Source organism: Neomonachus schauinslandi, chromosome 7, assembly GCF_002201575.2.
Source record: "Neomonachus schauinslandi chromosome 7, ASM220157v2, whole genome shotgun sequence".
Lineage (NCBI taxonomy): Eukaryota > Metazoa > Chordata > Mammalia > Carnivora > Phocidae > Neomonachus > Neomonachus schauinslandi.
Window position 1 is genome coordinate 50,372,743 of NC_058409.1, and position 23,955 is coordinate 50,396,697.

At 43.2% G+C, this 23,955-nt stretch overlaps 1 protein-coding gene and 1 non-coding gene across 2 annotated transcripts in view; one reads left to right on the forward strand and one right to left on the reverse strand.

Annotated features, from left to right (window-relative positions):
- Positions 1-23,955, forward strand: part of OCLN (occludin) — a 55,494-nt gene that overhangs the window by 25,821 nt on the left and 5,718 nt on the right. The window contains exons 5-6 of the mRNA XM_021700388.2: positions 15,500-15,645; positions 22,918-23,133. Coding sequence (XP_021556063.1) covers positions 15,500-15,645; positions 22,918-23,133 — 362 coding nt within the window. The remainder of the gene's footprint in view (positions 1-15,499; positions 15,646-22,917; positions 23,134-23,955) is intronic.
- LOC123325404 lies at positions 10,675-10,782 on the reverse strand. Its single transcript, XR_006540412.1, has one exon. It is a non-coding gene; the product is annotated as a U6 spliceosomal RNA (small nuclear RNA).

Sequence of the window (23,955 nt, forward strand, 5' to 3'; positions counted from 1 at the left end):
AGCAGGGAGCCTGATGCGGGGCTCGATCCCAGGACCCTGGGATCATGACCTGAGCCGAAGGCAGTCGCTTAACCAACTGAGCCACCCAGGCGCCCGGTTTGTTCACTCTTAACGGAATTTTTCATATTGTGAATATTAGCATTTTGTCTTATATGTGGCTAGTATTTCTTCCCAGATTGTTGTTGGTCTTTCACCTTTTTTTTTTTTTTTTACAGTGTTTTTTAAGTGCTCACATTTTTCCATTTGTATGTTTATGGTTTCTGTATTTTTTTTGTGTTCCTAGAGAGTTTTCCAAACATCTCAAGGTGTGAATAATAGTCTTCTCTAGTTTCGGGGCACCTGGGTGGCACAGTTGGGTAAATGTCCAACTCTTGGTTTCAGCTCAGGTTGTGATCTCAGGGTGATGAGATTGAGCCCCACATCAGGCTCCCAGCTCAGCGAGGTGTCTGCTTGAGACTCCCTCCCCTCTGTCCCTGCCCTGTGCACACTCAAATAAATAAAAATCTTTTTAAAAAATAGTCTTCGATAGTTTCTTCAGTATTTAAAGTTTTATTTAGAGAAAAAAATTTTTTTTAAAGATTATTTATTTGACCGAGAGAGGGAACATAAGCAGGGGGAGCGGGAGAGGGAGAACCAGACCTCCCGCTGAGCAGGGAGCCCGATGGCAGGGCTTGATCCCAGGACCCTGGGATCATGACCTGAGCCGAAGGCAGATGCTTAATGACTGAGCCACCCAGGCGCCCCTAAAGTTTTATTTTTTTTACCTTGTTGTGGACTGAATGTGTGCAGAGGGTTAAGTTAAACATACCTGTCAGTTCATGATGTTTTCCTCGTCCTTGATTGGTGTAAAGTTCCTCTCTTGTGTTTCTTGATTTTATAATTTTTTTCATTTTGAACCTTTAGACCTAGGAACTTTTAAAAATAGCTTTAGTGAGGTATAATTTGTATACCATAAAATTCACACATTATAAGTGTACAATTAACTGATTTTTAGTAAACTTGTAGCATTGTGCAGCCATCACCCCAATCCAGTTTTTTAAATAAACTTTTATGTTAGAATAGTTTTAGATTTATTGAAAAGTTGCAAAGATGATAGAGTTCCCTGTACACTGCACAGTTTTCACTGTAAAGTCTTATTTAGTAAATACTGATTCATAATTACTAACTAAAGACAGTTCAGATTGGCCAAGTTCTTTCTTTCTTTCTTTCTTTTTTTTTTTTTTTAAAGATTTTATTTATTTATTTGACAGAGACACAGCGAGAGAGGGAACACAAGCAGGAGGAGCGGGAGAGGGAGAAGCAGGCTTCCTGCAGAGCAGGGAGCCTGATGCGGGGCTCGATCCCAGGACCCTGGGATCATGACCTGAGCCGAAGGCAGACGCTTAACGACTGAACCACCCAGGCACCCCTGGCCAAGTTATTTGGTGTGATATGAGAGAAGATCTAATTTAATTTTGTTCCCAAATGGCAGGCAGTCATCCTGAATTTTTTTTTTTTTTTAAAGATTTTATTTATTTGACAGACACAGCGAGAGAGGGAACACAAGCAGGGGGAGTGGGAGAGGGAGAAGCAGGCCTCCCGCGGAGCGGGGAGCCCAATGTGGGGCTCGGACCCAGGACTGTGGGATCATGACCTGAGCCGAAGGCAGACGCTTAACGACTGAGCAACCCAGGCGCCCCGCCATCCTGAAGTTTTATCCTCTAAAATTTTTACATTTTTTTTTTTTAAAGATTTTATTTATTTGAGAGAGAGAATGAGAGCATGAGAGGGAGGAGGGTCAGAGGGAGAAGCAGTCTCCCCGCTGAGCCGGGAGCCCGATGCGGGACTCGATCCCGGGACTCCAGGATCACGACCTGAGCCGAAGGCAGTCGCTTAACCAACTGAGCCACCCAGGCGCCCAAATTTTTACATTTTTGATGAAAGTCAGTTCTCTGGGTTTTCTTCCTTTTATGAACTAATTTTGACCAGAATAATTATGTAAAAAGTTATTAGGTCGGGGCTTCTGGGTGGCTCAGTTGGTTAAGTGTCTGCCTTTAGCTCAGGTCATGATCTCAGGGTCCCGGGATCGAGCTCCTCATCGGGCTGTCTGCTCAGTGGGGAGTCTGCTTCTCCTTCTCTCTCTCTCTCAAATAATTAAAATCTTTTAAAGAAAAGTTATTACGTAATTTTCTTCAAGTATATGGTAATTTTTTTGAAAATGGAGAAAATCGATGTTGAAGTGAACTTTGCTGTTATGTAAGTGGAGAGCATTTTTTTGTTTACATATATCGGGTTACATAGTAGGTGATAAAGCCAGGGCTAGAACCCTGATTGTTCATTTCCATACCAGCATGCTCTTAGGGAAACCTTAATGATTACTTCTCTTTCTCTCTCTCTCTCTTTTTTAATTGGACTTCAGGTTCACAGGAACAAATTAATCCTAAATCTTGGTTCATGACATTGTCACCTCTGGTCCATGCATAGCCTTCTTGTTGTATTTATTTATTTGTTTCCTCATGGACACCTACAGATCCACCAGCCCACCCAAGAATTATTAAGTGTAAGTTAATTACCCTTTGTGGGTTTTGCTCTCCCAGTCACCTGCCCCCAGAGGTGAATTAGCTCCAAGGTGCCTTCCCTGCTTCAATTAGATAAGATGGTGATGGGCCATACTATTGTCTTGACCTTGGGACTGAGGTGCGTCTCAGTGCTGGGAATCAACTAATGGTTCCAGTGGGATCAGAGTAGATCCCCTCAGATGTTCTCATACGGAGCAGACCTACCTCCTCGTTGATGCTCTGAGCAATGTGTACAGGCTGGAAAATCAAGCACTGCTGGGTTTGTGCATTGCCATGAGCAGAGGAGACACTTCCTTCATTTGTAGTTTGTTCTAAACAGCCTGATCGGATTGTTGGTGTTCCGCTTTCTTCTACTCTTTGTGTCTAATGGTGGCTTTTCTACCTTTGGTAGAAGCAGTGTATTAGCTCAGCTCCACTCAGATAAAATATTTTTGTTGTTGTTGTTGTTGCATAGAGTTTATATACACTTTTGATGTGTTCCAAACAGAAGAATTAATAAACTATGGGACCTATAAAAAAGAAGCAATATCAGGGTTTGGAGTCCAGCTTCACTGCCTTTGTTGTGACTTCAGGCAGGTGATTGCTGTTGATTTTAACCAATATGTATGTGAAGGAAGTCTGGTTTGGAGATGGATGCCTGGTATAGGGACAGCAGCACAGGACTTTCAAGTTCTGGTTTCGAGTCCTGATTCCAGCACTCTTGGGCAAACAGATTAACTCCTCTGGACCCTGGGTTCCTTATCTATAAAATTGGGCCATATTATCTCGTCTGCTTTCTCAAGACTGATGTGAGATGGATCTGAGAAAATGCAGACCAGTAAAAGTATAGTTGTGTGTCTTCCAGGGATACTGAAAGCAATTGAATGTACAGAAAAGAAAGAATTTTGATGTTGAATGAATTAGCAATTTCCTAGTTACAGGTGACAGAAATAGAACTTAGTATAGGTAAAAAGAGGAATTTATTTGCAAGATTTTGGGTGGTGACTCATGATCACTTAGAACTTAAACAGCTTAGCCACAGAGGACCGGGATATGGCTGGATATCAGGAACAATTAAGATCTCAGGGATTTAAACACCATTATGATTTGTTTTCTTGTTTTCCTACTATCTGGATAGGCTTCATGTTTCTATTGGAGAAGAGGGGCAGAAAGCAGCCACTTAGAGCTCTTGAATATTTCATGTTAGTGCTTTTCTAAGACTAGCCTGGGGAAGGGGCCCTGATGAGACTGGGGTCAGGGGGACACTAACCCGTGGTGCTCATGGGAGGACCCTTGTAACATAGTATGGCAGATGGTACTTCCCACAGTACTGTGTGGAGTAGGGAGGTGGTTTCTAGAGAAATAGTGCTCTGTAGACAACATGAATTAATTATAATTGCCCTCTGATTCTTGATGGCTCTGGCCATGTGGCCAGGTCTAAATTCAAAGTGCCTTTTGAATAGCTTAGGATGGGTTTCTGAGCAGCTTTGAATGTGCCTGCTTCACCCAGTGCCCCTCTGAACTCTGCCGGCTTCTCCCAGGAGGGTGTCATGCTGCTCAGATCCCTTCCGGCCCCTGCTTGAGTTGGGCTTCTTACCAGGGCAGGGGACCATGGTCTAAGGAGCCATGTCCTGACAGAACACCGAGAATGCAAGTGGGGGCACTCTTCAGGCTTGGGTTCCAGAGCTGAGTTGGGAAGGAGTAATATTTAGTAGCCCATGAAGATGAGTATTTCATGTTGATCTTTGTGTTCAAATCTCTCTTCCCCCCTCCTACGCTTTCAGAAGGTCATAAACATAAATATCAAGACATACATACTCATTTTCTCTCGAGTAAATACTTACAGTGGGGCCTGGCGTTGGAAAAGCACACGCCTATGGTAAATATCAAAGCGTTGATTGTAAGACGTGTGCACTGGAGGTTCATTTTTATTGATACCTACAGTGTTCGGGCGCAATAGTAACTAGAAGTTCAGCACCTCAGTTTCTTTTTTCTTTTTTTTTAAAGATTTTATTTATTTATTTGACAGAGAGAGCCACAGTGAGAGAGGGAACACAAGCAGGGGCAGAGAGAGAGGGAGAAGCAGGCTCCCCGAGGAGCAGGGAGCCCGATGTGGGGCTCGATCCCAGGATCCCGGGGTCATGACCTGAGCTGAAGGCAGATGCTTAACTGACTGAGCCACCCAGGCACCCCTCCGCACCTCAGTTTCAGGTGCTCCTGTGAATAAATTTTGGATTTGGCTCTGGTAAAGTGAAATAATCTGACTGAAGTCTGGGACCTTAAGGTGGGGTCCTCCAGTCTGCCTTGGTGACCTTCCGTGCGGGCAGCTGTGGGTCTGCCTGTGGACACACTACCAAGATGGTGGCTTGGTGTGACCTGGTGAGTCAGGCGTAGGCTGCTTTTGCCGAGACTGCTTTCTCAGTGCTCTTGCCAATGTAGTACATCAAGATGACTCGGGTTAAGGGACGACTCTGTCAAATAAATAAATAAAATCTTAAAAAAAGATGACTCAGGTTTAAGCGTCACATCTGAATTTTGGCAACAGAGCCAAAGAAAAAAAATCACAGTAAAAGAAAGGAACCAGCATTTCCCAAGTATTCATTTTAGGCTAACCACTTTATACATTATTATTATCCTAACTGCAGTTCTGACAGGATGGGCACCCTTCTTGTAGAAGGAGAAACTGAGGTTTGCAGAGGGCTTCGGCAGTTTGTCTCAAACCTGTCCTCATAACCAGCAGGACAAGTGTTGTATTTGCTTTATAACTTGTAGGTTTTGGTCTGTTGTTTTTCCTCTGAAAACCTCTGAGCCTCAGTTTTCTTTGCCAGTAGAATTGGGGAAAACAGTACTTACATAATAAAACTAACAGATTAAAATGAGATTTATCCATGTGTGAAGTGCTTTTCTGCTACAAACCAGCATATCCAGTTCTCAGTGGGTATTTTCTGCAGTCTCCTAATTTGCACTTTTTCTGGTTACGCTACTTGATTTATATCAGAAGCAAGAATAGACTAAGTTTGGAGAGAACATGCCATCAACTCATTTCTCCATTGTTACCAAGTAGTAAGTGAAATTTATTAAATAAGATCCTGTTTTTAAGTAAGAAATACTCAAATCTGAAGACTAACTTAGTTAACTAGCTAGTCTCATTTCTAGAAGTTTTTAAGGCTTTGACATCGTGATGCAACATTTATGTAGCATTGTTTCCAGCATTTACTTGTCAGGATAGGAACTAGTGAGGATGATCTGGCTGAACGTAGAGAAAGGGACGGGGTCCCTGATGGGGATCTTGGACCCTGTCCTTTTTGATCACCATTGGGTGACTTTTGGCTTCCTTGGACTCTGATGAAGGTAATCACCTTGCCCCAGGGGGCTTTGTCTTTCCTTTGATAGATTCTTCATATGTAAATGAAAATAAAGGTTTTTATCTACAGATAAGCTGATGCTGTAATGATTAAAGGGCTTAGCTCGAAACCAGCACATAATTTATTAACACACAGTAAATTTTAGCTAGAGTGATAATTTGTCCGTGTTTGCAATGACGAGCTTGAATAAGGAAGCTTGGGTAAGAGTACCCAAAATATAAATACATTTAATGTTGGTTCATTAACTTAATCTTCCCATGATTTGTAAGCTTGCCACAAGAGATAAAATAGCAAATGCTCTCCTGCAGGTTGCAGGCAGTCTCTGCCTGTTACCTCCCTGCACCCGGGAGTCGGGAGGCAGGTGGGAGTGGGGCAGGTGACTGGGACAGGGTGGCGCTGGTAATCAGCATTAGACATCTGAAGAAACTGGAACAGCTTTTTAATTTTCAACCAGGGCCAAGAATCTTTAATGTACAATCAGTCCTGTGGGCTGCTGACGATCGGGGTCCTAGGTTCTCACCCCAGGAAAGATTTTGCTTTTATCTGTGGCCTCAGAGGGAGCAAAACGGAACAAAAGTAGGAGTGCCCTGTTCGTCTACTGACTTAGCACCCGACAGCGTGGAGTACAGAAAGCCCTGTCTGTCCCAGCACCACAGGCCAGGGCATCGTGGAGAGCCAGTTTAGGGAGTTGTGATGAATGGTGAGGTGGGAGGCAGAAAGTGCCCCAGCTAGTTGGTGTCTTTGTGGCTGTCTGAAAGCAGAGATGCCTACGTTTCCAGCACTGCAATGAATGTTAACTGTAGTTACCATGGTCTAAGTGGGACAGTTGTCTGTGACATGGAGGAAGTGTGTGCTCAGCGGTTTTCAAACCTTAGCAAGCATCAGGATCACGTGGAGCGCTAGTTAAAACAGCTTGTTGGCCAGCTCGCATGGTTTCTCATTCTCAGGAATGGCGCATGAGAATGTGCGGTTCTAACAAGTTCTCAGGTACCGTTGGTGTTACCGATGTGGGGACCATGCTTTGAGAACCATTGTCCTGTAGAACCAAGCTGCAGCTGTAACACTGTGACCCCAGAGAGCTTTTGAGGGAAGGCTAGGCCTTTTCCGCGCCACAGCATACTTAGAAAATGGTATTGTTGTACAGAGTAGTAAACTTAAAGGGGATTTGGATCCCCAGATGGTGACTGACCACAGGCTCTGAGGACAGGTGTGTGTGCCTTATGGCTCACCTGTGGTGGTGTGCTGACACAAGATACATGAGTCTGCACCAGGACTCCCATTTCTAGAACAAGGGGACCTTGAATGAGATCACAGACTGAGCATGAGGTTTCTACACTGCTCCCGCTCCCTAAGTTCGAACAACTCATTGAAACTTAGGGAGCTGCAGAATTCCCCTTTACTGGTGTATGTTAATAATTCCCTGTGGGCAACGTGCATTTAGGTAGGGGGCCTTGTGTTTGCTAAATCCTCGGAGCCATCTGATTAAGATACATTAATTAGATTTGCTCAAGCCTGGTCCACCATCTCTTCATTTGTGGGATTAGTTCATTGGAGAGTATCTGCTTTCAACCAACTAAGGGTGGAGAAACATCTGACCGTACTTTCCGAGGCAGTTTTGAGGTTCTTGTTGAGGGAGGATCTATGAGTGTAAAACAACAGAAAATAGGAAAAACAAGTTGGACCACTTACTGTTCTGAGAACTTGTAGTGCCAGGGAAGGTGGACCTCAGGTGGTGAAAACTGGAGGTGGTACTTTGAGATTATGGTGCTCTTCCCTCTGATGTCTGATGTATTTCTCCACTTAACTTACCAAGCAGGAAAAGCCTTTCTGTTTCCCTTTTGAGGGGCGTGTTCCTACACTCTGATCTAAACAGAGGCACCTGGTGACAAAGCACGTATTCATTTTAATTTTCAAGCCTGTTTAATCCAGAGTAATTTTCTGTCAAAAGCTGGCTCTGACAACATTAGTCTAATAGGCAAGTAAAACTCTTCAAAATGGATCCCTGTCACATCCGTTAGGGTGTGGTGAGGAGTTATGGCAATGAGAATGGTCCCTTTTGTTACAGGGAATAGTCCGTACCTAGACAATAGGAGTACCTCAAGCCATATTTAAGTGACCTAGGTGGCAGTTAGTTGTGCCAGAAAGGGTTTGTCTTTGGAGTCAGGTGGACCAGGGACCAAATCCTCCCTCTACCATGTGACCTTGGGCAGATTAATTTAACCATAAAGGCTCAATTTCCTCATCTGAAAATGGAGATAATCTTATCCCTCCAGGCAGTGGTGAGCAACAAACAAGGTCAGGTTTTGTAGGCACGTGACGATACTCAAACAGATGGATCTACTTTCCCTTTCGTTCTTAGAGGTAGATGACTTTTGTCACATTGCTACCACCACTTGGATGCAGGTGTAGCCCGAATTTTTTCCTGTGTTGTGTGAACTAGGAATGAAGACGGGGTGAAGAGGAAAATGGGGGATGGCTGTCATTGCTCTTTTTTGGTTGTACTAATTCCACATGACCTTGATTTGCATGGAGAGAAGTTTCTTCGCCACACTTGGTTTTGGGAGAGAGAAGGTTTTCTTTCAAAGCGACCTAAAACTTAGGTTCTTGACCTTTTTGTGCAGTCCCTGACTTGAAGTCGGGGTGGGGAGGCTAAGCCTGTAGCATAGGCACACATGATAGTGGAGATGCTTTGGATCCAGGTGAGGAGGGGCAGTGAGGACAGGCATTGGGAGGACACCTGCTCTGGAGCCACGCCTTTTGTTTGCCTTTTGGTGCCCCACAGCGATATAGGATGTTTTTATTAACTCTGCAAGGAGTGTTAGATGTTATTTGTTACCAAGATTTTTTCACAAGTGCGTAATCAGAACACTTCTGGTAAATATAATTAAATTTGAGGGGTTTGTTTTTAAAGATTTTTATTTATTTATTTGACAGAGACACAGCGAGAGAGGGAACACAAGCAGGGGGAGTGGGAGAGGGAGAAGCAGGCCTCCCGCGGAGCAGGGAGCCCAATGCGGGGCTCGATCCCAGGACTCCAGGATCATGACCTGAGCCGAAGGCAGACGCTTAACGACTGAGCCACCCAGGCACCCCTAAATTTGAGGTTTTTAAAAAGATTTTATTTATTTATTTGAGAGAGAGAGAAGCAGGGGGAGGGGCAGAGAGGGAGAGGGAGAAGCAGATTCCCTGCTGAGTATGGAGTCCAACGTGGGGCTTGATCCCAGGACTCTGGATCATGACCTGAGCCCAAGGCGGGCGCCCCAAGTATAATTAAATTTTGAATAAAAATTTGTCCTCATTATAATTACCTCTTGTGAATATCTTTTGAAATTATTTTATTTGAATGTATTTCATTTTAACATTTCAGAAACACTTCAGTTCTTTCTTGATGCGAGTATGAATCTTAGTGAAACTTTCCTATGTATCACCCTAAATTAACTATTTGTATTCTTTAAACGTGGTCGGTGTGAGTACTTGCCTTTTTGAAGTTAGTCTCAAGAGTGAGTCTGAGTCATTCTTTAGTTGGTTAGAGGTACTTTTTCTCCTCAGCCTCTTAGCATGTCTTGTCCCTCCTTTTTTTCTTTCTTTTTAAAAATTTTATTTATTTGTCAGAGAGCGCGAACGTGAGCACAAGCAGGGGGAGTGGGAGAGGGAGAAGCAGACTCCCCGCTGAGCAGGGAGCCCGACGCGAGACTCGATCCCAGGACCCTGGGATCGTGACCTGAGCCGAAGGCAGACGCGTAACTGATTGAGCCCCCCAGGTGTCCCCGTCCTCCTGCTGTCTTGTTTTCCCTTTCACAAAGACGGGGTGTGGGATGGGGTGCTACTAAGACCAGCACCTCTTCAAACAGAAGCCAATTAAGGGAAGCCACTTGAGCCCGCCGTGTGGATTTCTGCTGCCTGCACCGTCCTTCCCCCCTACCCCACCCCTTCCCCTGCTTTACTTGCGTCTCCTCCCCACTGAAGGCCCTGGGGTGGGAGTACGAGATCAGCCCTCCAGCCTGGCCCCGAGGCTCCACTGGGCTTCAGAGTAGCAACTCTGGCAACGACTGGCCCTCAAACTTTTCTTTCCCCTTAGTACTTACACCCAAGGTCCTGGGATCGAGCCCCGCATGGGGGGGGGGGGTGCGGTCCCTGCTCAGCAGGGAGCCTGCCTCTCCCTCTCCCTCTCCTTCTGCCTGCCGCTCCCCCTGTTTGTGCTCTCTCTCTCTGTCAAATAAATAAAATATTTAAAAAAAAATACTTAAAGACAGTTTTTTATTTCATGTTTTCACTCTGCTTGCTTTTGACTCTAATCCCTTAGGACTTTTCTCAAGTTACTTGAGGAAAACTGTTCACCATTTGCTGCTGAATATTAAGAATTTACTACAATTATTAGAATGGTGGGTTTTGTTCGCTTATTGTCAAGAATTTGAGCTGCATCATCAAGTTTTGTGGGCTGGCTGGGGACCCACTCAGTAATACCAGTGCTGCTCAGAAATCCCTTTGCTCACACCAGGAAACGCAGCCTGAGGACTCCGTGTCAAAGTTACTAACACCTGGTCAGTCCCCACTGGGGCGCAGCAGGTTTATACTCACTTTGCACTGGTACTATGAGAAAAGTAGTAATTTAGCTTCTTTCGGGAAAACTGAAGCATAGGAAGGAAAAAAATACCTTACTCCTTGTTTTACAAACATATTTTGCCTCTGCCTTGAGATTGTTAAGCTCCTTTTAAGGACAAAGCCTGATTCTTACTCATCTTTGAGTCTGGCTGGGTTTTTGTTTTTTTTTTTTTAATCTGCAGTGCATCAAATTTGCATATCATCCTTGCACAGGGGCCATGTTAATAATTAATCTTCCCTGCATTGTTCTATCTTTAGTATACGTTCTGCCAAAGCACAAAGCACGCAGTGCCTTGGAATTTTCTGTACATAGGCATCAAAAAGGTTTAAGAAACTGGAGCCCTGTGCTGGAGGGTGAAGTTAGGGGTCAGGCTAGTCCAGTTCTGCTGACTCTTAAGAGCTGAAGGTCAGCTCAGAGCAGCTCATTTGATAAGATGTTTGGATATACACAGCATAGAAATACAGCAGTAATAAATGAGGTCACCTTTATGCAGCCAGTTCTGGGCTCCTGATTTGTGCCTGGTACCGTGCTGGGCTCTGGAGACCCAGAGAGAAAGGTAGGAGACAGCCCAGGGAGAGGTGGTGGATCGTAGCAGAGGCTTTTGAGTGAGCCATATAGTTCAATTCCACATACCTTTTCCTAAGTGTAGGTGCTTGGAAAGGTGTCTAGCTCCCTGAGTCATAGCTTCTTCATTTCTAAAAAGGGAATAATAGTATTTACCTGTAAGGTTGTGCCTACCGAATGATCTGTCATTTCATTGTTTGGCACATTGTAAGCAGGCAGCTTTAAGAATAGTCCACTGCCCCCTGAAGTTAGAGTGACAGGAGCAAGCCATTATTCTGGATGGGAACGATTGTTTGGCAGTGCCTAAGTGCTCCGGTGGGAGGTTGTGTGAACAGGTGCTGAGCGAGACGTGTGGAAGGCCTCCAGGGGATATTGGCAGGGCCACTACTTGGTAGTGATCCAAAACTTGAATCCTAACTATTAGCTGGCAAAGAAGGGGGAAGGACGTTCCCTTCCAGGCAGTTAAGCGTCTGCAAGGACATCCAGGTGCCTTTTTTGTAAGGTTTTGATTTTGGGTTTGCCAGAACAGTAGAGCTTTGCATCCTCTGTTCAAGTTGTGAAGAGGAAAAATGTGGAAAAGTGTTAAATGGGTCTTTAAGAAAAGGAAGTCTTTTTAAATTCTGATGAAGTGTCCAGAATAAGAATAGACCTTTGACTTGGCAGAGCATTTGCCTGTGAAGCTTGGCAGTGATGTCAGGTCCTAGGGAATCCAGTGGGAGCCAAGAATGGTTCCCACCCCTCCGCGTCCCAGCTGTAGGGACATCTAAGCACCCTCCCTTGCAACCCACCCACTGGTTTCCCAGTTGCAGCTAAACTCCACTTTCAGAAGGAAATGATCCCATTCCTTTCTGGCTTGAGGGACTATTAAAACAATCAAGAATACCTCATATACTTAAAGTGGTGGGTAAATAAATACCTTGGTATGTGTTATTGCAATGATAGGAAAGGAGTAGATCATGTATTAATGCTATGCTTAATGGAAAACAAGGCGTAAAGTGTGTGTGTTGCAGGGAAATACACTGTATTGATGCTGAACCTAATTGTAAGTATTTAATAGCAAAATAATCCAATTAAAAGTCTGCTTTCACCTTCAAATACTTACAAAAATTCTTTGTTTAGATCCGCTGGCTTTAATTTCAGAATCCAGCATCTTCTGAGTTTTTACTATGCTCATCAAAGTACTGTGCTAAATATGATATCTTGTCACCTTTTTGGACTGTAAAAAGAACTTTACAAAGTAGTTTCCCCAGTGACCCTGCCACTCATTTTTTTTAGTTGTAGTATAATTAACATACAATGTTATATTAGTTTCAGGCGTATGACATAATGATTCCACAAGTCTGTACATTACTCATTACTCATATGACAAGTATAGTCACCGTTTGTCATCAAACAACATTATTACAATCTTATTGACTATATTTTCTTTGCTGAACTTTTCATTTTTGTGACTTGTTTTATAACTGGAAGTTTGCACTTCTTAATCCCCTTTATTTTACCTATCCCCCCATCCACGTCCCCTTGAGCAACCACAAACAAGCTTGTTCTCTGTATTTAAGAGTCTGGTTTTTGTCTTCTTTTTCCTTTATTCATTTGTTTTATTTCTTAAATTCCATATATGAGTGAAATCATATGGTATTTGTCTTTCTCTGACTTACTTGACTCAGATAGACTTATATGACTAGCATAATGCCTTCTAGGTCCATTCATGTTGTTGCAAATGGCCAGATCTCATTCTTTTTTGTGGCTGAGTAATATTATTCCGTATATATCACATCTTCTTTACCCATTCATCTGTCATTGGACACTTGGGTTGCTTCCATATCTTGGCTATTGTCAATAATGCTGCAGTAAACATAGGGATGCATATATCTTTTCGAATTAGTGTTCTTATTTTCTTTGAGCGAATAGCCAGTAGTAGAATGACCGATCATATGGCCTCTTTTTAATTTTTTGAGGAACCTCCATACTGTTTTCCACAGTGGCTGCACCAGTTTGCATTCTATCCAGTAGTGCCTGAGGGTTCCTTTTTCCCCACATCTTTACCAATTTCTTGTCTTTGGGGTTTTTTTTGTTATTGTTGTTATTTTGTCTTTTTATTATTTCTTTTTCGTTTTTGCCATTCTGGCAGGTGTAAGGTGATATCTCATTGTGGTTTTGATTTGCATTTCCCTGATGATGAGTGATGTTGAGCACTTTTCATGTGTTTGTCAGCCATCTGTTTGTCTTCTTGGGAGAAAAAGTCTATCAGGTCCTCTGCCCATTTTATTTTTTATTTATTTATTTATTTTTAAAGATTTTATTTATTTGACAGAGACACAGCGAGAGAGGGAACACAAGCAGGGGGAGTGGGAGAGGGAGAAGCAGGCTCCCCAATGAGCAAGCAGCCCGATGTGGGGCTCAATCCCAGGACCCTGGGATCATGACCTGAGCTGAAGGCAGACGCTTAACGACTGAGCCACCCAGGTGCCCCCCCTCTGTCCGTTTTAATCAGATTATTTGGTTTTTATTGATGCTGAGTTCATGTATTTTTGGATATTAATCCCTTATTGGATATATCATTTGCAGATATCTTCTCCCATTCAGTTTGTTGCCTTTTTGTTTTGTTGATTGTTTCCTTTGCTATGCAAAAGTTTTTTATTTTGGGGTAGTCCCAGTAGTTTATTTTTGCTTTTGTTTGCCTTGCCTCAGGAGACATAACTAGAAAAACGTTTCTACAGCTGATGCCAAAGACATTATTGCCTATGTTTTCTTCTAGGAGTTGTATGGTTTCAGGTCTCACAGTTGGGTCTTTAGGCTGTTTTGAGTTTATTTTTGTGTATGGTGTAAGAAAGTGATCCAGTTTCATTCTTTGGCATATTGCTGTCCAGTTTTTCCAGCCCCGTTTGTTGAAGAGATTGTCTTTTCCCGGTTGTATATTCTTGCCTCCTTTGTTGTAGATTGACCATGTTAAGTGTGGGTTTATTTCTGTGCGCTCTATTCGGTTCCATTGATCTATGTGCCTAATTTTTGTGCCAGTGCCATACTGTTTTGAATACTTGAGCTTCTTAGTGTATCTTGCAATCTGGGGTTGTGATACCTCCAGTTTTGTTCTTTCTCAAGATTGTTTTGGCTATTTGGAGTCTGTGCCTTCATACAAATTTCAGTATTATTCTAGTTCTGTGAACAGTTCTGTTGGTATTTTGATAGGGATTGCATTACATCTGTAGATTGCTTTGGGTAGTATGGACATTAACAATACTGGTTCTTCCAGGCCATGAGCATGAAACATCCTTCCATTTGTGTGTCATCTTCAGTTTCTTTCATCAGTTTTTTATGGTTTCATATGTCTGTTGGCCATCTGTTTGTCTTCTTTGGGAAAATGTCTATCAGGTCCTCTGCCCATTTTAAATGAGATTATTTGTTTTTTTCTGATACTGAGTTCATGTGTTAAGAACAGAGCCATTGAGAATTTATGTTAAGGGAGAATGAACAAATCTCTTATTAAAGAACTATAGCAGAAGTTAGTTTGAGCTTCTTAATTTCTTCTGTGGTTTTAACATTCCATATTTAGTGTGGATGGGTTAAGAGGAACCAGTGTCTTTTGTCCTAGATTGGTTGTTTTCCAAGTGTGGTGCCCAGACAGCAGCATAAGTATTACCTTAGAACTTGTTAGAAATGAAAATTCTTGGGGCACCTGGGTGGCTCAGTTGGTTAAGCATCGGCTCAGGTCGTGATTCCAGGATCCTGGGATTGAGCCCCATGTCAACCTCCCTGCTCAGTGGGGACCCTATTTCTCCCTCTCCCTGTCTCTCTGCCACTCCCTCTCTTTGTGCTCTCTCGTGCTATCAAATAAATAAAATCTTAAAAAAAAAAGGGGGGGGCGCCTGGGTGGCTCAGTCGTTAAGCGTCTGCCTTTGGCTTAGGTCATGATCCCAGGGTCCTGGGATTGAGCCCCGCATCGGGCTCCCTGCTCCACCGGAAGCCTGCTTCTCCTTCTCCCTCTGCCTGCCGCTCCCCCTGCTTGTTCTCTCTCTTGCTGTCTCTTTCTCTGTCAAATAAATAAAATCTTAAAAAAAAAAAAAGAGAGAAATGAAAATTCTTGCCCGAACCCAGAACCAGCCTGGATAAAATGAGATTAGTCCTTGTATATGGGATAGAGCAATGGATAATCATTCTGCCTGGTCACATCAGGATGAGAGTCAGGTAATTGGGATTTTTTTTCCCCTTCTTTGTAATTCTGGACTTGTTAAATTAACAATGGTATCATTTGTGTGTTGGTAGGAATACTGATTTGATTGTTAACACTAACAATAGCAAGGCAGGTTAAAAATATTTAATGAGCCCAATAAGTATTAGGTAATTTTATATGTGATATTTTTCTTCCATTTCTTTCCCCTTTAAATTACAGGCTCAGTAATAACTATGTCTCCTTGGGGCTTTTTCTTTAGGTTAAAAATGTGTCTGCAGGCACACAAGACATGCCTCCCCCCCCTTCTGACTATGTGGAGAGAGTGGACAGTCCCATGGCCTACTCTTCCAATGGTAAAGTGAATGACAAGCGGTCGTATCCAGAGTCTTCCTATAAGTCAACACCGTAAGTAGCATCTTCCTCCTTCAGATAGAATGAGTCTTAAAAATGAACATTTGCATATGTTGAAAATCAGTTCCTGTTGTACCATTTGCTTTAAAATAAATAAATTTAACAGTTTCCCAAAGCTAGAGACTGATCTTTTGCATTGTTGATGGAGGCTTGGAAGAGGAGAAGGGTGGGACTGTGAGCTGGTAGGATCTTTTCCCCCTTCTAAGCTGAAAGTGCTTTTTTTCTCTTGCTGGTTTAATGGAGAGAGGGTAAATTGATATTTTTGGCTCTAAAAAAGTGGTTCTCTTCCCTGTTGCTGGTTTTGAAGTTGAGGAAAGAGTGAAGGATGTTACTGATACAAAGCAGAGCTGTCTCTCCTTGCCTATAACTGCTAGATCTCATTAATGGAAGGGGATGATTGCTGGTTGATCCACTCCCTAGCCACATACATTTTTATTTACCGAGAAGACTTTGTTTGAAATCAGGAATTCTGCGATCTCACTTGCTGTGCGAGACCCTTCATGTTGCTGGGGGATGGCTGTGAAACTGATAAAGCCTGTATGTGTATATTTACAAGTAGTGTAACTAACCTCACAGTGAGCTTCTGGCCTAGAGTAGGTGCCATTATGGTTATTGAAATGGTATCCCCATTGTGGTTTTAATTTACCCTAAAGGCTATTTCTGATTCAACCTGATGACTAGTGAGGGAAGGGTATTAGAAATACTGTTATGGACTGGATATAATTTTTGCCTAAGGATGATAAATTACTCTTCTTTTTTTTTAATTTTTATTTTTTAAAGATTTTATTTATTTATTTATTTGACAGCGAGAGCAGGAACACAAGCGGGGGGACTGGGAGAGGGAGAAGCAGGTTTCCCGCCGAGCAGGTAGCCTGATGTGGGGCTCGATCCCAGGACCCTGAGATCATGACCTGAGCCAAAGGCAAATGCTTAACAACTGAGCCACTCAGGTGCCCCTTCTTCTTCTTCTTTTTTTTTTTTTTTAAGATTCTGTTTTTAAATAATCTCTACACACACCGTGGGGCTGAAACTCAAAACCTTTGAGATCAAGAGTCGCATGTTGGGCGCCTGGGTGGCTCAGTCATTAAGCGTCTGCCTTTGGCTCAGGTCATGATCCCAGGGTCCTGGGATCGAGTCCCACATCGGGCTCCCTGCTCGGCAGGAAGCCTGCTTCTCGCTCTCCCACTCCCCCTGCTTGTGTTCCTGCTCTCGCTATCTCTCTCTCTTATATAAATAAATAAAATCTTTAAAAAAAAAAAAAAAAAGAGTCGCATGTTCCAGCGACTGAGCCAGGCAGCCACCCTCTCTTGTTATGTATAATTCTAGAACTCCAAACTCCTTTGTGGACTAAATAATAAAAAATAAACAGTCCCTTTAACTACTTTGATTGTTTAGATGTATCTGCTGGAAAACTTTGTGTTGCTTCAAAGTTTTATTTCCACCTCCCTCCTTCACCCCCCACCCCTTCCATTTAGTGGTCCAATTTATTTATTTATTTTTAAAAAGATTTTATTTATTTATTTGACAGATCACAAGTAGGCAGACAGGCAGGCAGAGGGAGAGGGAGAAGCAGGCTCCCTGCTGAGCACAGAGCCCGATGTGGGGCTCCATCCCAGGACCCTGGGATCATGACCTGGGCCGAAGGCAGATGCTTAACCATCTGAGCCACCCAGGCGTCCCTTAGTGGTCCAATTTAGATAGAAATCCCCCGAGTAGTTTGGGCACCTGGAACCCCTTAAGATGACACCAGCAGCTAAGCTAATCATGGAATCAGTTTGAGACAATAAGTTTTATTATTACCCTGGGATGGAATTTGGAAACAGATGGCAGTTTGCCTTACCCTCAATATATATTTTGTTTTGGTCTTCAGAATTGACTTTGTTGTTGGTTTCAGTTGTGAATGATTTGGAGGAAGAGTGTTTTCTCTGTTCTCCTTCTGTTTGGATGTTTTTTTTTTTTTTTTTTTTTAGATTTTATTTATTTGCGAGACAGAGAATGAGAGAGAGTACATGAGAGGGGGGAGGGTCAGAGGGAGAAGCAGACTCCCTGCCGAGCAGGGAACCCAATGCGGGACTCGATCCAGGGACTCCAGGATCATGACCTGAGCCGAAGGCAGTTGCTTAACCAACTGAGCCACCCAGGCGCCCCTTCTGTTTGGATTTTCACAAAAATCCAAAGCACTTGAGGCTGTTAGGGGCAGAGGTGTACAAAGTAGAGACACAGTCTTAAAGCTATGATTTGCATGACTTCCGTGCATACATCGTAAATATTTATAATGCATCTTGTGACCAGCTGTGCCTCTGAATTAATTATAAAGCCTGAATGGTCACGTAGCATTCCACATGCTGTCTCTTTTCATGAAAACCAAGATATTTTCACAAAATCATTTGGAACAATTTAAAAATCTTAGTTATTCTTGAGTAAGCCAGTACATTTGTAATGTAAAATTTAAAAGGGACAGAGTGATAGCTTTTGTCCCCAGCTACCTAGTTCCTATTCCTAGAGGCAGCTAGTGTTACCACTTTCTTTTCTTTTTTTTTTTTTTTTTAAGTAGGCTTCACGCCCAGCATGGAGCCAGGTGCGGGGCTTGAATTCACAACCCTGAGATCAAAACCTGAGCTGAGATCAAGAGTCAGACACTTAACCAACTGAGCCACCCAGGCACCCCACCAATTTGTCTTATATAACCTTCCAGAAATTATTTTTAAATAAATATGCTGGCCAAAATGTACATTAGTTATATCTTCCTTTAAAAAAAAATAGCAGGATGCCTGGGTGGCTCAGTGGGTTAAGCGGCTGCCTTCGGCTCACGTCATGATCCTGGAGTCCCTGGATCGAGTCCCGCATCGGGCTCCCTGCTCGGCAGGGAGTCTGCTTCTCCCTCTGACCCTCCCCCCTCTCATGTGCTCTCTCTCTGTCTCATTCTCTCACTACCAAATAAATAAATAAAATCTTTTAAAAAGAACAGCATATTAAGGGGTACCTGGGTGGCTCAGTCAGTTAAGTGTCTAACTTTGGCTCAGGTCATGATCCTGGGGTACTAGGATCAAGCCCTGTGTTGGGCTCCGTGCTCAGCGGGGAGCCTGCTTCTCCCTCTCCCTCTGCCCCCGACTCGTGCTCCCTCGCTCTCCTCTCTCTCTCTCAAATAAATGAAAATAAATCTTTTTAAAAATACTAGCATATTAAATGCATTATTAGCATATGTCTTGGAGATTGTGCGTATCGGTATACAAAGAGTTTACTGATATCTTTTATAGCTGCATAATACTCCACCAGATGGATATACTATAATTTGTTAATCCCATATTGATGCACACTTTTCCCCAGTGTTTTGTTATTACAGATCTCTGCAGCTATAAACTTGTACATGTATCCCTTTTCATGTATGTGAATGTAGCTAGAGGAAAAATACTAAAAGCAGGAGTGCTGAGCTGAAAGAAATTTCCTATTTCATTTTGATACGTATACTCAAATTGTAGTCCCTAGGGGGTGTACCAATTTATATTCCCAGCCTAAGCCCTAGAACTTTTTTGAAGGTCTGGGAAATGCAAATGTGATGCTTAGTTTCAAAATCCAGAAGAAGGGGAGGAGGGGGATGGTGCTAAGGGATGTGATGGGGCATTATCTCCTGATTTGTATGCACTAATGCTGGAAGGAACTTGCAGCCTCTGGGGAATAATAGAAATTTCCAGGTGTTGCCCATGGCAGGGTACTGTGTGCTCTGGAAGATTCAGAGCACATTCACTTGCATGGGGTAGAGATGCACATTAAGTCATAGGCTGTCTCTCCTCAGGCTTTCATGAAGGTGCTTAGTAGCCCACAAGCGCCTCTCCTTGCTATCATAGTCAACAGACAAGGAATTAGAACGGGAACATTGTGTCTGAGATCCATCGTAAGGATGAGGTACCTCAACACTTAAGATATTTTTTCCCCAAAGCATAACACACATTCAGTAGAGTACTAATCTTGAGCATACAGTTTGATGATTTTTCACACGTGTGAACACTGAGGTAACCACCACCACAGCAGCTGAGAGACACATCAAGCACTCCAAAAGGTCCTCGTGTGCCCTTTCTTCATTGATACCCCCATCCCCCCATCCACAATTTTGATGCCTATAACTACTTATTAGTTGAGTTTATTATTGAAGTTCTCTTATAAAGTGGAGTTATATGGTAATTACACTTGCATCTGTCACTTTGTGCTCATCATAATGTCTTATATCTTAGAATTTCAAGGCAATTAGAATTCATACTGGGTTAGGAGATAGCAGAATTTAATTAAAAATGGTTGCTTCTTCACCTTTTCTAATTAAATTTAGGAGATACTCCCTATTAGGTACATTCCGTTCTATCTTGTCCAAATCCAGGGTGAATTCATCTTTATAAGTTAAGAAAGATGAATGTTGACATGTCACAGAGCTTTCCAGGCAGGCCAACACCCTAGAGTGGCAATGAACCTTTGTATGGTAGCAGTAAAGAGGCTAGTAGGATAATCTGTTAGGACTATATACGAGTTGGCAGCAGCTCTTTCTGCCCACCGGTCCTGTCCCCGTGTTTTAATAAACCACCATTAAAAAAAAAAAGAACTATATATGAGTTGTAGGAATTCACTGGTCCGCATTAGACAAGGGATGGTCTCACTTCAGGAATGGCATGAGCCAGGAACTCAGAAGAAAGATATTAGGACTCCTGTTGCTATGTGGGCTTTATTGTCAGTACAGCTTCTGTGAAAGCAGGATGGTCCTCCACATTTTCCAGGCTGCATTGACCTTCCAGCACAGGATTTGGAAAATGGAATGTTCTTTCCCAAAGCTGACATATAAAATATATTGAAAGATTCCTGATTGGCCCTTTTTGGATCATTGTCATTCCTAAGGCTAGGGAGATAGGGTTCTCTGATTGACAAGGTTTAGATATGCCCCCCAATAATAGTGACAGTTCTGAAATACCATGTAGGGGCACCTGGGTGGCTCAGTTGGTTAAGCATCTGCCTTTGGCTCAGGTCATGATCTCAGGGTCTAGGGATCGAGTCCTGCATCGGACTCTCTGCTTCGTGGGGAGCCTGCTTCTCCCTCTCCCTCTCTGTCCCCTCTGTCTCTCAAATAAATAAATAAGTTCTTTGGGAAAAAAATTAAAAATAAAAAAATAAAATACCATGTACATAATAGACATTGTTCTGATAATCAGGACACTGATGTTGATCATGCCTTGTTTCTTTTCCCTCATGGATACTGGATGTCATCAGAAAAGAGGGTGAATGTTTTCAATTCAGGAATTCTCTTGAACACCTGCCATATACACAGTAGCTGGCTAGGTGCCCTGGGAATACCAAGTCCTTGTTCTCATGGAGGTGGCGATCTACCAGGGGCAGAAGACAGGCACAGTAGCTACACTGAGAGTCGGGGGGAGGTAGGAACACCAAAGGCATGTGAGGGAGGGTGTGTAAAGAAAACATGAATAGAAAAGAAAGAATACACAAGGGTGAACTTCGGGACCTGAAGACTGAGTTGGAACCAGGGAAAGCATACAGCTGGTTGCCTCTTCAGGGTCATGCAGATTATGACTTAATGGAATTTGTATCTAAAAGTAGGTTCAAAGATTATTGACAGTACACATATTCCCTAAGTCTTAAATTTATATACACACGTGAGCATTTTGTGTTTAGGTTTTATGCTGTATCGAGTATGTTACCCTCTAGTGTTTCAAAGTATGTAGTAGAGTGGGAGGTGGAAAACTTCCAAAGTAAAGATTGATTTTTTTTTTTTAAAGATTTTATTTATTTATTTATGAGAGAGAGGGAGAGAGAGCACAAGCAGGGGGAAGGGGCAGAGGGAGAGGGAGAAGCAGACTCCCCGCTGAGCAGGGAGCCTGACCAAGTAAAGATTTATAATATCAGTATCTAATATAATTATGGGAGGAGGCCTGTTTTTAATGTTTTAGGTTTTGTTTTTTTTCTAATTTCTTCTGCTGTTTAGCTTCCTTCTTCAATAGCTCCTATGCCCTCAAATACACCTACTGCATTCCCAAAGCGAGAAGCAGAATACCTGGCAATTTTGGCAGTGTCTAGGAACTTGTTACTCATTGACTCATGGAGAAAGTCACATTTTCCCTCCTTTAGATGTAGCAATAACAGCACACAAAGCCACAGTAACCTGAATACATTCAGAAAGAAGGCATGAATCCCACTTACCACCGCCAACTATGCACACACATCCCAAAGCTTTAGGCTTCTATAAGACATTAGTAAGTGTGATAGAAATCTGAAGACTTGGACAACAATGAGAAGCAAGCAGTTCTGGATCACCTAGAAAATAGACATAGGTCAAGACATAGACATAGGTCAAGATTATAGTTTCTGTAAATTGAAAGCAATGAGAAAACAAAAACTTCAGACATTTTTAATAGTTGATTTGAATAGCAAGGCTGAGGTTAGAAAGTCCCTGGCGTGTTCTTTGTCTTCCTTTCAGTGCTCTTCTTGCCCGTTAGCTCTGCTACTAGGGAGAGTATAGTTCTGCATCGCTGTTACTCACAAGTACTTAACAGTTGCCACAGCTCTTGCTATTTTATTCCACGTTTGGCTTCATTTTCATGCTTGTGGCAGAAACATATGCAGTTAAAGATCTGATGCAATATTAATTGCATTAGGAAAATAAGTCTAATGGTAGTCCTTCCATGCCGTTCAGTCTACATGGCTATAGGATTCACATAGCAGTTGTTTAAATTTTGAGTATTTTAGTTTTCCAAGATTGTATCTTGAAAAGAAAATTGATGCATAGGAGTCTAAAATTAGTATTAAAAATGCTTACCTCTGAGAGTCAGCTTCCGATGGTAGACAGATACATGCATTTCTCTTCAGCACTCCGCATTCCATGAAACTGGAAGAACCTGTAGAAAAGAATCCTGAGTTGTTATTTTCCTGAGGGCCTTTTGTGGAGTAAGTCCCTGGCACAGGTCCGGTAAACACCTCTTCCAGATCAGCCTGGGCTTCCCAAAGTGCAGTCTTAGGTCCGTCTCACTTAGAAGGTCTTACAAACGGGCTCCCCTTACATTGGAACCTTACAGCCACTTGGTGTGTTGCGGAGGGTCTGAGCTGGTGCTCACCTGCACGCAGGAGCCTGGAAATCTGCCTCTTGTCGAGTAGGTGAACTGCTTGCGTGAACGCACGTAGGTGTGGAGGTCTCTTCGTGCGAGCTGTTGCTGCCCTCTGTGCTGACAGGGCGCTCCTGGCCTCGCGATCCCCGAACACTGACTGCTCTTTTGTCAGGGTGCCCGAAGTGGTGCAGGAGCTGCCGGTGACCTCAGCTGTGGATGACCTCAGGCAGCCTCACTACAGCAGTGGCAGGAACTTGGAGACGCCTTCCAGAAAGGCCCCCACGAGAGGCAGAGCGGGCAAGGCCAAGCGGCCGGAGCAGGACCACTACGAGACAGACTACACAACTGGTGGCGAGTCGTGCGACGAGCTGGAGGAGGACTGGATCAGGTAGTGGGGGGCCTCATATGCACGGGATCTGATTGCTAGCCTGGGCCGGCCGGCCTGGGGACTGCTTGCCTGCTCCGCTGGGGCGGGGTGGCGCGATTTCATTCTTTGACAGCCAGGACTGGAGATTTTTTTTTGTTAGGTTTTTTCCCCCTGAGTACTCTCTGGTAATAAAGATGGACGGGGAGGGGATATGCTTGGCTGTGACTGTGTCCTAAAAACACGTTGAGCATTGGGCGTCTGGGTGGCTCAGTCGTTAAGCGTCTGCCTTCGGCTCAGGTCATGATCCCAGGGTCCTAGGATTGAGCCCCACATTGGGCTCCCTACTCTTGGGGAAGTCTGCTTCTCCCTCTCCCATTCCCCCTGCTTGTGTTCCTGCTCTCGCTGTCTCTGTCTCTGTCAAATAAATAAATAAAATCTTTAAAAAAAAAAAAAAGAAAACCACGTTGAGCATCTTCCACAGGGTGACCGATGAACTTCACCAATGCTCTTGCACTAGTAGTCACCCAAAAACGGTCTTCCAAACAAATAAAACGCCAGTATAGAGGAACTTCGGTTACTGATTATAAAACTCCCAGACCAGTGCTATGGCTTTCTTTGGCATTCACTTTTAAGGTTTCATGATGAGACCAGAGATTCTTTTAAAAGTTTAATCCAGAGGACTTTGGCAAACAGTTATATAAACTTAACAATTCAGTGTTCTGGCCAAGGTTGTGGTTAAGTTCCTGGGTGTTGGTGGTTGAGTTACAGTTCATCATTAGCAACTATACTCATGTGTGATGTGTAGCCCTTTGATGCCCAGGTATTCTGAGAAATGGGACACAA